The 13,054-nt window shown below is 55.7% G+C and overlaps 6 protein-coding genes across 6 annotated transcripts; 4 read left to right on the plus strand and 2 right to left on the minus strand.

Annotated features, from left to right (window-relative positions):
• Window positions 1-304: 304 nt before the first annotated feature.
• On the plus strand, window positions 305-1,004 carry E0L32_012082 (uncharacterized protein; the record flags this gene model as incomplete). The annotated part of the gene is made up of 3 exons (XM_031134884.1): window positions 305-799; window positions 868-913; window positions 964-1,004. 3 exons carry the CDS (start codon window positions 305-307, stop codon window positions 1,002-1,004), a joined length of 582 nt encoding a protein of 193 aa, XP_030999313.1.
• A 663-nt stretch (window positions 1,005-1,667) lies between these two features.
• On the minus strand, window positions 1,668-2,402 carry E0L32_012083 (uncharacterized protein; the record flags this gene model as incomplete). The annotated part of the gene is made up of 1 exon (XM_031134885.1): window positions 1,668-2,402. The coding sequence occupies one exon, from the start codon at window positions 2,400-2,402 to the stop codon at window positions 1,668-1,670; it is 735 nt and encodes a 244-aa protein (XP_030999314.1).
• A 1,037-nt stretch (window positions 2,403-3,439) lies between these two features.
• Window positions 3,440-4,417, plus strand: E0L32_012084 (uncharacterized protein; the record flags this gene model as incomplete). Its single annotated transcript, XM_031134886.1, has 1 exon — window positions 3,440-4,417. The coding sequence occupies one exon, from the start codon at window positions 3,440-3,442 to the stop codon at window positions 4,415-4,417; it is 978 nt and encodes a 325-aa protein (XP_030999315.1).
• A 270-nt stretch (window positions 4,418-4,687) lies between these two features.
• E0L32_012085 (uncharacterized protein) lies at window positions 4,688-5,755 on the minus strand (the record flags this gene model as incomplete). The annotated part of the gene is made up of 2 exons (XM_031134887.1): window positions 4,688-5,633; window positions 5,730-5,755. 2 exons carry the CDS (start codon window positions 5,753-5,755, stop codon window positions 4,688-4,690), a joined length of 972 nt encoding a protein of 323 aa, XP_030999316.1.
• A 722-nt stretch (window positions 5,756-6,477) lies between these two features.
• E0L32_012086 (uncharacterized protein) lies at window positions 6,478-7,567 on the plus strand (the record flags this gene model as incomplete). The annotated part of the gene is made up of 6 exons (XM_031134888.1): window positions 6,478-6,497; window positions 6,554-6,592; window positions 6,812-6,845; window positions 6,911-7,028; window positions 7,111-7,385; window positions 7,538-7,567. The coding sequence occupies 6 exons, from the start codon at window positions 6,478-6,480 to the stop codon at window positions 7,565-7,567; spliced, it is 516 nt and encodes a 171-aa protein (XP_030999317.1).
• Window positions 7,568-9,323: 1,756 nt separating this feature from the next.
• E0L32_012087 (uncharacterized protein) lies at window positions 9,324-10,515 on the plus strand (the record flags this gene model as incomplete). The annotated part of the gene is made up of 2 exons (XM_031134889.1): window positions 9,324-9,329; window positions 9,421-10,515. The coding sequence occupies 2 exons, from the start codon at window positions 9,324-9,326 to the stop codon at window positions 10,513-10,515; spliced, it is 1,101 nt and encodes a 366-aa protein (XP_030999318.1).
• Between the last annotated feature and the right edge of the window lie 2,539 nt (window positions 10,516-13,054).

A 13,054-nucleotide genomic window follows, 5' to 3' on the forward strand; every position in this document is an offset into this window, starting at 1 on the left:
CTGTAAGCTCCGCTCCACGGGCCCAGCCCACGGCACACGCCCGCCCCCGCATCGAACTGCCGTACGAGCCCCGACCTTCCGAAGATCGGGAAAAAGATGGAGCAAAAGTGCATGAAGTTAACACTCAAACTTCAACCGCCCGTGCTCGAAGAAAACAACGTACTCCTACATTTCATAACTCTTCTCAAACGAGAACAAGGGCATGCTCACCCGCCGCTCCATCTCACACCTCCTGCGCACACCACACACCAGACCATCAACCCTCACACTCACCCGCGCCCTCACCACCTCCACGCCCGCCAAGATGCGCCTCCCCTACGCGCCCAACCCGCCCGCGCCCGCCACCCCGGACGAGGCCGCCATCGTCGAGCGCATCCAGGCCCGCCGCGCCCCGCGGCCCCTGCAGCCCCTGGACCTGACGCTGCTGCACTCCCCGCCCGTCGCCGACGGCTGGAACTCCTTCCTGGGCGCCGTGCGCACGCGCACCGCCCTGGCCGCCGACGTCCGCGAGCTCGCCATCTCGCGCGTCGCCGTCGTCAACCGCGCCTGGTACGAGTGGGCGCACCACGCGCCGCTCGCCGTGGCCGCGGGCGTCGCCGACGCCGACATGGAGGCTGTCAAGGCCGCGGAGCCGCTGACCGTGTCCGGCAGGCCCGGGGCGGGCGGCCTGACGGCGCGGCAGTGGGCGGCGCTCGTGTACTGCGACGAGATGACGAGGAACGTCCAGGTCAGGGATGAGACGTTTGCGGCCGTGCGGGAGCACTTTGACGAGAGGGAGGTGGTGGAGCTCACGGCTACGGTAGGTACCTTTTTTTTTTTTTTCTTTCTTTCTGCTTGACCTGGAATTCGGCTGACGACTTGGGCTAGGTTGCTTGCTACAACTGTGTGAGCAGGTTCTTGGTCGCTCTGGATGGTAAGCCATTCCATCCCTTATCTTCTGAGGGTCTTCTAACCATGCTGTAGTTGGCGAGAGGAACGGCACAGGGCCAGATGCCAAGCATTGATGACCATACGCATACATTTACTCTTAAAAACCAGATATAAGGACCAATAAAAAGTACATAATGCCGGACCTCTCTGGAACGAGTTAACCTGTACACCAGTTCACGGGGTTTTGTCAAACCACCACAAATTTCGGATTAAGTTCACATCGAGATCCTTGCATATCATACTGTGTATAGTAACAGTTGGATTCTTATCAACTGCCACAAGTGCTCATAAAGACATGGGTTGGGAATGTAAGTGAAGTGTTATAGCAACAGAACTATGAAGCAATCGGGATGCTGAACGGGGGTATCTGTGAAGTGACCATGGCCCACCATGCCGGGAAAAAGTAAATAAACTGCTCGTGGTGTTTTTCGTTTTCATGTTTTTCATCATAAACTCATCGCTTCTCTTGCCTGCCGAGGCTCCGTAAAGGGACACCGACATGTTTCATGATACAATTCGTCAAACTCGTCAAACTCAGTTTTGTGTCTCGTAACTCCGTGACCGAGTCTTAATGGCCGGCGATGCTGAAGTGTAATCCTCTTCGCAAGGTCTATAACCTGCCTTGGAGGGTTGGCAAGTGGTAGCCGAGCAGCGATGGGACTGCTCGGGCAATGCAAGTTGAACGGGCCGGAAAATGGAAGACGCTAGAGAAATACAATCGCGAGAATGCAGAGTCGTCAGGGCGTCTGTGGCGGCTGAGCCATGGCCATCTCGATGGAGGCATGCCGCTTGTGCATGAGAGGCGACATCTGCAGCTCCTGGACCACGCCAGCCCAACCCCTGCGGTGGCCTCCTTCAGAAGAGTCGTGATGACCCATGGCCTGCGTCGTGAGCCTGCGCAGAGGCGGTTTGCGCTTGATGCCCTCCATCAGTCCCGCAGGCATTGAGTGTTGCCTCGCGGGAGGGTGGTGCGCTGCCTTCTCCGGGTCCTTGGGCGATGCGCTCTTCTCGACCTTCTCGGCAGCCGCGGTGGTGGTGGCCGCGACAATGCTCATGTAGATGACGAGGAAGCGCATGCGCAGCAGATCGAGTCTGCGTAACCTCTCTTCAAGATCGGCCCTCTTGGACGCCCACAGTATCCTCGCGCTCATCTTGGGGCGTGTGTCCTCCTCTGACAGCAGCAGGCCGTTGAGGCACTCTCGCAAGTCGTCGCCGCCTTTCTGTATCTCCCGTAGCAGACGGCTCAGGCGGAGCTTCTCCTCGAGGCGGGGCACCTTGGCGACATCGCTGTCATAGCTCTCGTTCTCCTGTATTGAAGAGTCGATCGAGTCAATAAAAGTCGAGATCTCCTTGGGCGCCGCAAAGTAGGCAGCGCCGTATTTGGAGAGCACCTGGAAGGTCACCACGAGGGACAGCAGAATGGCGGTCAAGACGAGGATGATGGTCCACTGGTGGGTCGACGAGCTGGACATGGCGGTGCGGCGATCATAGACGTCTCTTCCTTGGGGGCATTCTCTCACGTATTTTTTGGGTCTTGTAAGGGCTCTGGAGACGGGATATCGAGCAGGGAAAGCACAGTCGAAAGAAGAGGAGTTGGATGACGACAAACAGGGAAAGGAGCGGGCGGAAGAAGTGGAAAGCACATGCATATAGACTACATGCTCAACAAGCGGCGGGCTGATGTGATGCAGTGTCAATCACTCCCACCCGCTGCCAGATGCTGGCGACTTCCCGACTCGGCCATCGTCTGCTCCACTGAGCGTCTCCTCTCACCGCGCTTTCAGGCGTGTCCATTGGCCGCTAGCCCGCCGAGCAGTGTGCGACACCCCTGTAGCTGCAGCTCAAGCGTCACATGTTGGGCGAGGGGTAGGGGGGGCTCGGGGGCTGGGTAAATTCCATGTTGGACACTATTTGTCCGGGATGGGATTTACCTAGCGACGGACGAACTCGAGAGATGTGAACCGGAGATCCTGAGATCCTCGCAGTCCACCGCATGTGTAACGTGGAAAGTGCAGAATGCAGGTTGATGGAGGTGTTCGTTCGTTCAGTCCTTGGCTTGGGGAAAACCCAGAGGGACGGGAAAGAGATGGGTGCGTGGGCGAGGGACCTCTTTGGCTGCAAGTGCCCAACATCAATGCACTGATGCATGCCCTCCCAACTCATGCGCCCCCGACGGCAGCACCCGTTCCTGCGCCGTTAGGGGGCCAGTGTGAGCTGTGTTGCGTCCTGTCGAATCAGATACCCTCACTAACAGACAGCGTATCCACGGGTGGGCTGCCATCCACGGATCCACGACGAGCTTATCGATGGGCTGCTGCAATCTAGTTACCCCGCCTCGAAAAAATCCCAAGCATATCGCATCGCACCTCGGAGTTTGGATTGAAGCACATCGTGACGCCATTCTCGAGTCTGGAGTAGATCTGGGGTCCCACTATCGCAACCCGCCTGACACCCCAGACCGGACAACACAAGCTCTGAAAAGGACATCGCATCCAACGAACCCGCCACAATGGCGACCGCGAGCCTGACCAGCCCCGCCACCACGGACCCGGCAGCGGCGGCGACGCCCTTCCCCCTCCCCAAGATCCTCACCTACCCCTCCGCCAGCAGCCCCGAGCTCATCACCCAGGGCGCCGAGGGCCGCCTCTACCGCACGACCTTCCTGGCGCCCGGCACGCCCTGCGCGCTCAAGCACCGCCCCTCCAAGCCCTACCGCCACCCGGTCCTCGACGCCCGCCTGACGCGCCAGCGCATCCTCGCCGAGGCGCGCGTGCTCGCGCGCTGCCGCCGCGAGGGCGTGCGCGTCCCGGCCGTCTACGCCGTCGACGAGGCGGCCGGGTGGATGATGATGGAGTGGATCGAGGGCCGGCCCGTGCGCGCCGCCGTCAACGAGTGGCTGGGCCCGCCGGCGGCGCGGGGGGCCGGCAGCAGCAGCGGCGGCAAGAGGAAGAGGGGTGCTGATGCCCCGCGGGAAGGCACCGTGGACGAGGGCGAGGAGAAGACGACGCCGGCTACAGGACAAGACGCGGATGAGAGCGGCGAGCGAGAGGGCAGCTCAGAAAGTCTCGAGGCGGAGGAGGGCCGGGATCCGGAGGAGCTGGCGGGGCTGATGCGCCGGGTCGGGCGGGCCGTGGGTGCGATTCACAAAGTCGGCGTGGTGCATGGCGACCTGACGACGAGTAACATGATGCTCAAGCCGCTGCCGCAGAGCTCGGCGGGGGCGAATGGAGATGCGGGGAAGAAGATATTGGACGGAGAGATCTGGGTGATCGATTTCGGCCTGGCCAGCCAGAGCACGTCTGACGAGGACAGAGCTGTCGACCTCTACGTACTTGAGAGGGCATTCGGCAGCACGCATCCCAGGGCGGAGAGCCTGTTCGACGAAGTACTGCAGGCGTACAAGGAGTCCTTCAAGCAGACGGGCCCCGTGCTGAAGAAGCTCGAAGAGGTCAGGATGAGAGGGCGCAAGAGGAGTATGCTGGGATGATCTCTATGATATTCTGGGTACGGGACACGACGCATAGCCGTCTGCAGAGCAGCTCTCGTCCACTTCTCTCGTTCTAGCACTACTTTTGTAGACAATTATGGTGGTCATACCCAAAGAAGCCGCTTGTTTGATGGCATCCAAAAGAGAATAAATGCAAACGCTCGCCTCCACTAAACGAATCCGAAATATGCAAGTATGTGGTATCTGAAATGTGGGATGCGCCTCTCACGGCATCTCCATGCTCACAGCGAGGAATCTCAAGGAGGCTCATCAAGAACTGAGAAGAGCCGCCCCTGCAAAGTAGCCCTTGTTCTCGATGACGCCCCGATCACGGACGACTGCAGTGTACTTGATGACCCATTCCGGCAACAGATCACCCTTTAGTCCGTCATGGGCAGCATCGTCTTCCTGATCAACCAGAGTGTCGGCGAGAACACCAGCGCCCTGGAAACCTTGGCCCAGAAGCTCTCGAAGAGTGCCCTTGGGAAGAACGTCGGTGCAGTCGCTGTGCACGAGCAACTCAATACCCTGCTCCTTGGCCAGTTTGGTCAAAGGAGGGGGCACATTGCAGCAATCTTTGATGTTGATCTGGTCGACTTCGGGGCGGATCGAGACCGTCTTGAGGAAGCGCGACAGCTTCTCGCTACCAAACTCGGCAATTCCGAGCCTCTTGACGAGGCCTTGTTTGTGTAGGTCCTCCAAGATCTGCCAGGTAGCGGCCTCCTCTTGATCATTCCCCTGTGCCGAGTTCATCTTGTCGGCTTCCCACTCGCAGTCGCCGTCGAAGGACATGCCAGGGAAGGAGACAATGAGCAGGTCGACACTCGGTACCCTCAGTTCCTTGAGCACGAGATCCAGCGCGGTCTTGGCGTATTGCGCCCGTTCGGCCACGGGGGTGTTGGGCAGGAAGAAAAGCTTGACGGTGATGTCGTACTGTGTCGCTTCCTCCTGCAAGCCGGCTGCTCCCCAGTCTATACGGGGGATGTAGAGTGCGCCGGAGGCGTCCCTCTCCGTCCAGATCGAGATGGGAGTGCGCCGGGATCGCTGCTCCTCGCCGGCCGAGTGGCCGTTGCCGTTGCCATTGCCGTTGGTGATGGCTTCGGCATAGTCCTGCTGGGCGGCGAGGAAGTTACTCCGGAGGGAGTTTGTAAGCTCGAGATTGGACCGGTATGCGCCTGGCTTGCGGATAATCGAGGGGCCGCCGGAGACGATGTTCCTGGTGAGGGGGAAAAAAGAAAATTAGTAACCATCGCATCCGTGCGCGCGAGCGCAAGCATGTGAGCAGAGCCGGAGGGGCTCGAGATGCGCTTACCCCGTCGACAAAACGAGTTGCGTCATTGTGCACGATGTCAGGAGGAGAGCCTGGCCTTTGCGTCTGCTCTCTCTCGATTGATATCACACAGAATTCGCCGAGGGACGAAGACTGGGGGCCAACCGCTTTTTGTTGCCGCTCGCAGTCCGCGACGAGAGTAGGGCGGGGTGGGGTTCGGGAAGCAGAGATTATTATTAATTGACCATGTCTGGACCCTTATCCGAAGGAAGAGGAGGTTGCAGCCTTAATCAGAGTGATATTGGAGGGCTCAGCACGCAAGTTCAAACACACATGTTCAAGGTGAAAGAGAAGAGTTTTCCAAGGTAGTTTGCAAAGTCTGCAGAATAGAAGAGATACAGCCTATACTTTGATGTAGTAGTAAAAGCCTTGACATGACCGTGGTGTTGGACACAAGATCGGCAGATCGTTCCGGGGGGTGCTCCAGGTCTGGGTTTCTGTTTTTGCCCGCGGCTTGAGGGCTCGACGGGCTAAAAGTCACTAAATCGAGGCTTTCGGAGATGCAGAAGCTATGTGCGCCGCCTGGTTTCGGAACGATACTGCTTGAGCACCCGAACCTGTAGGTAGTCTACCTAGTAGGTACCTCTTAGAGCACGACTGCGGGCAGAAGACAAGACTCGGATATCTCCATCACGGCCAGACCTCAGGCCGAGTAAACCGATGTAATGCTGCTATCATTGATAAGTAGGGAAAGAGAGAGAATCCCGATCACAGGCTGGAAACCCCCACTATGATCTCCAGCTTTGACGAGTGATCTCCAATCCCTAGAGTTCCGCGATTGGGCCTACTGGACTAACCAGGTCCAGAGGGGGTGTCACACTACCTGCAGGGCGCTACCGTCTCTGGTTCGTTCGTGGCCGACCATGCTGGCTTCTTGTCCTCCCCCCACATGTCCCTCGCAAGCATCAAGAAATTTGACAACGAAACCTCATTGCCAAACCACCAGCCGTCTCTCCCCTTCCGCATCGCATCGGGGGATGTGACTGTCCACCATGCCTATCAAGTATGCAAGCTCGCTCTGCGCCTCACCACAGCTTCTCGGTCAACTAACGCTCCCGAACCAGCTACCTAATCCTGCTCTCTCGTCAGGGCAAGGTCGTAAGTGACCGCCTACCGCATGCTCTAGCATCCCAGAGTGCAATCGCCTAATACACGTGTGACAGCGCCTTGCGAAATGGTTCACCACTCTCTCCCCTAAGGAGAAGGCCAAGATTGTCAAGGATGTGACGCAGCTCGTCCTGGCACGCCGCACTCGGATGTGCAACTTCCTGGAATACAAAGGTGAGGTCACTTGCCCCTGACGTACTGGGCGGATGGTAACCCTATGGCGGAATCGTTTGCTGACGGATGTGCCATGTCCCAGACACCAAGATAGTGTATCGACGATATGCGTCGCTCTTCTTCATCGCAGGCTGTGCCTCTGACGATAATGAGCTCATCACCCTCGAGATCATCCATCGTTACGTCGAGCAGATGGACAAATACTACGGCAATGTCTGCGAGCTAGACATCATCTTCTCCTTTACGAAGGCATATTACATCCTTGACGAGCTACTCCTGGCCGGCGAATTGCAAGAGAGCAGCAAGAAGAACGTGTTGCGGTGCATCTCACAGCAAGATTCGCTCGAGGATATGGAGGTGAGTGGTGCGGCAACTGCCCGACAAACAAATCGTTCTCCCGTGTTGTTTGTCTACATGACTTTGCGTCCTCTCCTCTTCCTGATGAAATTTCTTGACCCTGTTGGTATCCATGGCCCTCTCATCGCTGACGTGACTACCCTTGCACCCAGGTTGAGGACGAAGTCACAAAGATCATGTAGAGATACCATGTATCAAGACAGACATCCGTGCCCCTCCACTACCTACAGGCCGAACGAGCTCTTTCTCGTGTAGCCGGAGCGCGAGCGATGACCTCGCCGTGTCCGTGACACAACGGCTAACACGATCTCGCGGGATTACAGGAATCGGAAGACATACGGAACGCACTCAAGACGTCGGGGATAATGTGACGGTCTCGGAGGAGGGCACCCGGTGCCAAACGTCCGCGGCAGAGCGCAGCAGGGTGAGCATCGGGAAGAGGAAACGGCAAGAGATGCTGACATTGCTATGGCATATTTGTCCCATTTGGAGGTGGAAAACAACCTCTTCTTTTGTATGAAATGGGTGCTATGCACGTTCTAGTTGAGATACCACGATATCGACTCTCGCCGGGCCAAGACGAGCAGACAGCGAGTCGTGTCGCTTTGGCAGGGGCAGAGCGAGTCAAGAAGAATCGCCAAGACGAATCGATGCACGAAATGAACAATCACTGATGATCCTCACACGGATACCCGTTTCGCATGTTTGGTGATGAGTTTCCGATTGCAAGCTCAAGTTTCCGCTGCGTTTGCCCACGGTGCGCGACAGCTACTCGTGGTGTTTTGATGGCATCCCATTCGTCATGGCGCGTTCGTCTGATCACTAACGGCCTAGGTACCTAAGCTCGGCTATCTCTCCTCTACTGCCACACCTCCTCCTCTGCGGGATTGCGCTATCGTCCCAGCTGGAGATGTACTGATGATAAGAGTGGGGAACTGTTGGCGTGAGTTCGGGTGGAGAGAGTGTGCCAGTCATGTCCGGGTCAGTGCCCCCCCCGCGCCAATGCTGGCGACTCGACGCAGCACGCAGACGCACCGGCGTGTTTGCGTGGAGGAGGGCCCGGATCGGGTGGTTCGCTCATTGCGAAGGGAGCGGACAACGGGCTGAAGTTGCGCGGACGGCTATGACAAAGACCGCAGGTATGGTGCGGCCTGGCCGTTGGATTGTCTGGCGGAGTGGTGCTAGTATGTCTGGGAAACTTGGTCAGACAATGACTTGGTCCCTCTCCTCTAGCAGCCAAGCCCGGCTGCTGCTCCAAAGAGACCACGCCAAAACAGCACCATTCCCCCATGGCCCCCCCTACCAACTGACTAACCCGCTTCGTACCACTCAGGCAGATGATCCCCGCTGCCGCAACCTTCCGACCGGTCATCCATCCACGTCGTCGCATCCCCCCGAACGCAATCGCATCCCGCGTTCTGCTTCATACTTAGGTGCTTCTGCCCTCTTGTCCTTCTTTACTTCAATCCTCAACAACACCACCTAATCAGTCATCTCCACAATCACGAATCCTCGAATCCACGATATGTCTGCTGCCTTGATTGCTTGCTAGACGCCATCAGGTCGTCTAGTTGTAGTTCCTCATCCCAGCGATCGAACTCTCTTTTCCAAGGCCTCCAGCTTGTGCGACTCTTACCAGCATCCTTCCTCTTTCTGGAAGATACGACTTGAGACGCATTACCAGACATCGATCGCTACATATTTCAGTTCATTCTCGCTCCGACCGGCGACGGTTCTAGGACGTCATCCGCCATCTGCTCCAGCGCGGGCAATCAGCTTCGGCCGACCCGCGGCGCATCGCGCATCAACCTTGCGATACCGCTTCTATCGCACTTCTGCACTATACCAGTCGCATCGCTTTCATCGTTGCCTTTTGTCTGCCAATTTTACATCATCTCCGACTTTTTTTGGCTTCAGTAGCCCGCCAACACCGCCAAGATGAAGGTAAGCCATTGACCACGTCATTCGGCTGCGCAGAGTGCAGCCGCATCTGAACTACGCAATTGAGAGTTGTCATTAATATTCATCGTCATAGTTTCTACCACTTCGCGACTTCGACATCGTCACGAGCGCTCTCAACTTCGATACGCCAGACTGTCACGTTACTGGTGGTTGCGACCTCTACACGACCAAAGCTGCCGGCTCGGACAAGAAACTGTACAAGAATATTGACAAGTCGCTCGAATCACAGCATGCCGCTCTGCTCAAGTTTGGCGCCAGTCTGAGCCCTCCGCAGCGCGAAGAGATGGCCGCCAGTCTCAATCTGTCGCGCTCTAGCCCGTTTGGCAACCTCGCCGAGATCTCTAGTCGTCGCACGTTTGCTTACCTCATTGCGACTTTGAATGCTTCACACTCCGACTACGACTTCTCGCATAACCTGCGGCCTACCGATTTTAAGAGAGAGCGGAATCTGGGCAAAGTCATGGCGAATATTGACAGTACTCTAGGAAACGTAAGGCCCAATCCGCTCTCATTCGACGGTTCTATATCTCGCAGCTTCGGCTCCTCGGGCGCTGTGAGCGTCACGGCGGCTTCCGCCACGGCGCCTTGTTGGGGTCCGCAGATGTGGGCCATGATCGATAAGGAGATGACTCTTAAGGATTGCAATGTCTTCTCCTGGCAGCCGTCAGATGACCCCTTCGACGAAGAGGAGGGCGCGATCTGGGCGCTTCACTACTTCTTCTTCAACAAGAACCTGAAGCGTGTCGCTTACCTCTATGTCCGCGGCGTCCCTGTGATGAGCCACAGTCCTCGCTTGCACCCGAGGGGCACCGCCACAGGTGGCATCGTCTCTGCTTCTGCCAAACGTCGAGGTCTGGATGGCGACGATGATCTCTTGTCGCCTCTTGATGCTGAAGGTGCGAACAAACGCGCCCGTTTCTGGCTGGGCGATAAGTATGCCGACCGTCTGGAAGCGTCCGATGATGATTTTGCCGACGATGGGCTTATGTGGAACCGCGGCCGAAACGGTGACTTCGATGACTACTCGCGCTTCGATGACGAGTTTGAAGACGACGGGTACGACCTCGAGGAGGACGACGAGATGATGGAGGATGACGACGACCAACGTCGCAAGAGCCCTGTGCGTGGCATGAGCGAGGACATCGCGGCGCGCATGGAAATTGAGTGAATCCTCTGGAGCCTCCCATGCGCGCCGCTCTGGTTTCTGTGCTCCTTGGCTGAAACTGGTTGCTTTTCCAACCCACGCTTTGCAGTCTTTTTGCTTTCTTGTTTCCATTGGCGTTGTGGACTCTCTATGACCGGCATACAAGCGCATTGCATAGCTTTCTGTCCTAGTGAGAAGGACACGGAGGCTTGGCGCATGTATTCTGCTGGCATTTTCTGCCTTGTTTTCACTTTCCCTGCAACGGATACCTTCTGCGATGTCGTTTGTTGCTTTTGTACTCACGTTTGTTTTGCATCAGCCCCCTGAGGAGTCTCGATATGTTTTGCAGGTGCAAGGCTTCAACATGGGGAGCTTGGCACCTCACCCTCGCCGTGCCTCCGCATGAGTTGACCTAGGGGTTTTCCAGTACGAGGATTTTGAGGTTTTTTTACACGCTTCGATTTGGAGGAGCGGATGATCAACGCCTGGAACCGGTTTCCGACGCGGGGTTGGAATCCACATACATCGGCGTTTTTTGTGATCATCGTCTGGCATATCGCATCTCTGTTTAGGCCAACTCGAGATCGAGACGGGCTTTTTGGTAATGGGCATGGGAGAGGTTGTCTTTGAAATCGGGTCCTGGCAAGGCCTGAGGCGTTTGTGGTGGCCCATCAACCAACGACTGGGTAGGACAGCGATGGATGAAATTTCCCACGGCTGTTTTGGCTTTTACTACGTCTTGCTATACGGATCGAATACATATATTTTTTCAAGCTCAGCTTCGTTGGTGTCATTAGTGAACATGAAATGTGACCATATCCCTGCCTCCACAACGTGAGTTGTGGTCTTTGCTTGAAGAAGATTTGCTCTCAGGTCTGACATTCGACGATTTCAGAAACGAACCTCCCTTCTTTTCGAACCTCCCTTCCTTTCCATCATATTGGGAGCGCTATAGTCCTGCGATTCTAAACCTTCTCATTTATGGGCTAGCGGATCGAGGCCTAGCTTTCAGGTAAGAGATCTGGAGGCCCAGTCCTGGGGAAAAGCATATACGTGTGGGTGATCAGACACAACTCTCCCTCAGTGAAAGCGAACACCGGAGAACCTTGCTGGCCACTTGTTCTGTTGGACATCGAGACCTGAATTAGAAGGACTTAGACTATAGCTAGGTACCTCGGCATGCCTTGGCCTTGTCAGTAACACCGAACTTCTCATCAGATCCACAGTCCTCTTGGTCCCAAGAGGAATGGAATGGTATGAGCGGACCCTGGGCTTAACTAGCCTTGCCCTAAGATCTCCACTACACAAGGGGGCTATATACTCAACTACAACTGTATTCTTTCACGTACGACCATAGATGGTAGAGAACTCGGGATCCCGTCCGCTCTCCCATAGATAAGCTGCCAATCGCCGGAGTAGTAGTTGGGTCGGTGACGACCAGCGAATGCCTGGTGTTGTACGTTTTTTGTTTTGTCTTTTTGGCCCTCATAAGCGTCTTTGTTTTTGCTTCCGGCCTGTGACATTTTGGATTTTATTCGTCTCTCCCTTGTGTCGTACGTAGATTTGATTTATGCCAGTCTGTACGTTGGGAGTGTGCTATTTGTAAAGTTTGTTGTGCATGACTTGCCGTTGAATCCATGCCTGACTCGCACTTTCGAGACATGGTTTGGGATTTGAGGCTCAAAATTTTCGGCCCAAGATCGCGACCAACCGGATAGACCACTTGAGCCAATCATACAACACCCTTCAATTTGAGCCGCATGCCTTCTTCAACTTCATTCCAGCCAAATTATGAGCAGCGTAAAGATGAAAGGGACGACGGTTATCTTCTCTTGCTGTTTTGACTACGCTTGTAATAAGCTTTGTATGTAACAGCCAGCTAATCCTACCTCGACATCGTGTTGTTCCCACCCGCCTTTGTTTACTCCAACGACAGTGTCAGGTCGTCCCCCTTTCGCTCGTACTGATCGCATGAAATACTGTAGACAGACAGAGAATCGGGGGTGGAGGGGGGAGGGGGGACAAGACACAGACAGAGTGAACCATGGGCACAGAGAGGTAGGGAATATAACGACTTTTTTGTTTGCATCTGTCCCTTGATGTCTAGATTGGCTGTCCCAAAAGCAAAAGACTGTCTTTTGCCTTCCCTTATATGAATCCGGGCCAAGCAGCGGTCGAACATAAAAGAAAAGCCCCCGTATATGAGAAGAACGAGGGAAAAAAACATAAATAGCAGCTCTTTTGCCCGTATCTCTTTTTTTCGCGCAGAGTCCCATGCTATTTTTGCACACAAAAATCCGACCAGTACCCCCTGAACACCGCGGAATGTATACCAAGAACCGAGAAAAACAAAACCCTATGGAAATCCACCCTAAGTGGTCAAGACAGAAGATTACAATGCCAGTAGAGAGCAGTCCCGTTTATGCCACCCCACCCGTCTGCTGCTGTTGATGGAGCGGCCCTCCAGCGACATTTCCTCCGTTGCCGAGGCGAGATCTGCATATAGATTCAAAATCCGTAAGGCAGATCGGGATGAAGAGTGAGAGACCTGATAGTGGTCTTC

The sequence above is a fragment of the Thyridium curvatum genome (genome assembly GCF_004353045.1).
Source record: "Thyridium curvatum strain D216 chromosome Unknown NODE_135_length_54870_cov_91.881976, whole genome shotgun sequence".
In the NCBI taxonomy this organism is placed as follows: Eukaryota; Fungi; Ascomycota; class Sordariomycetes; order Thyridiales; family Thyridiaceae; genus Thyridium; species Thyridium curvatum.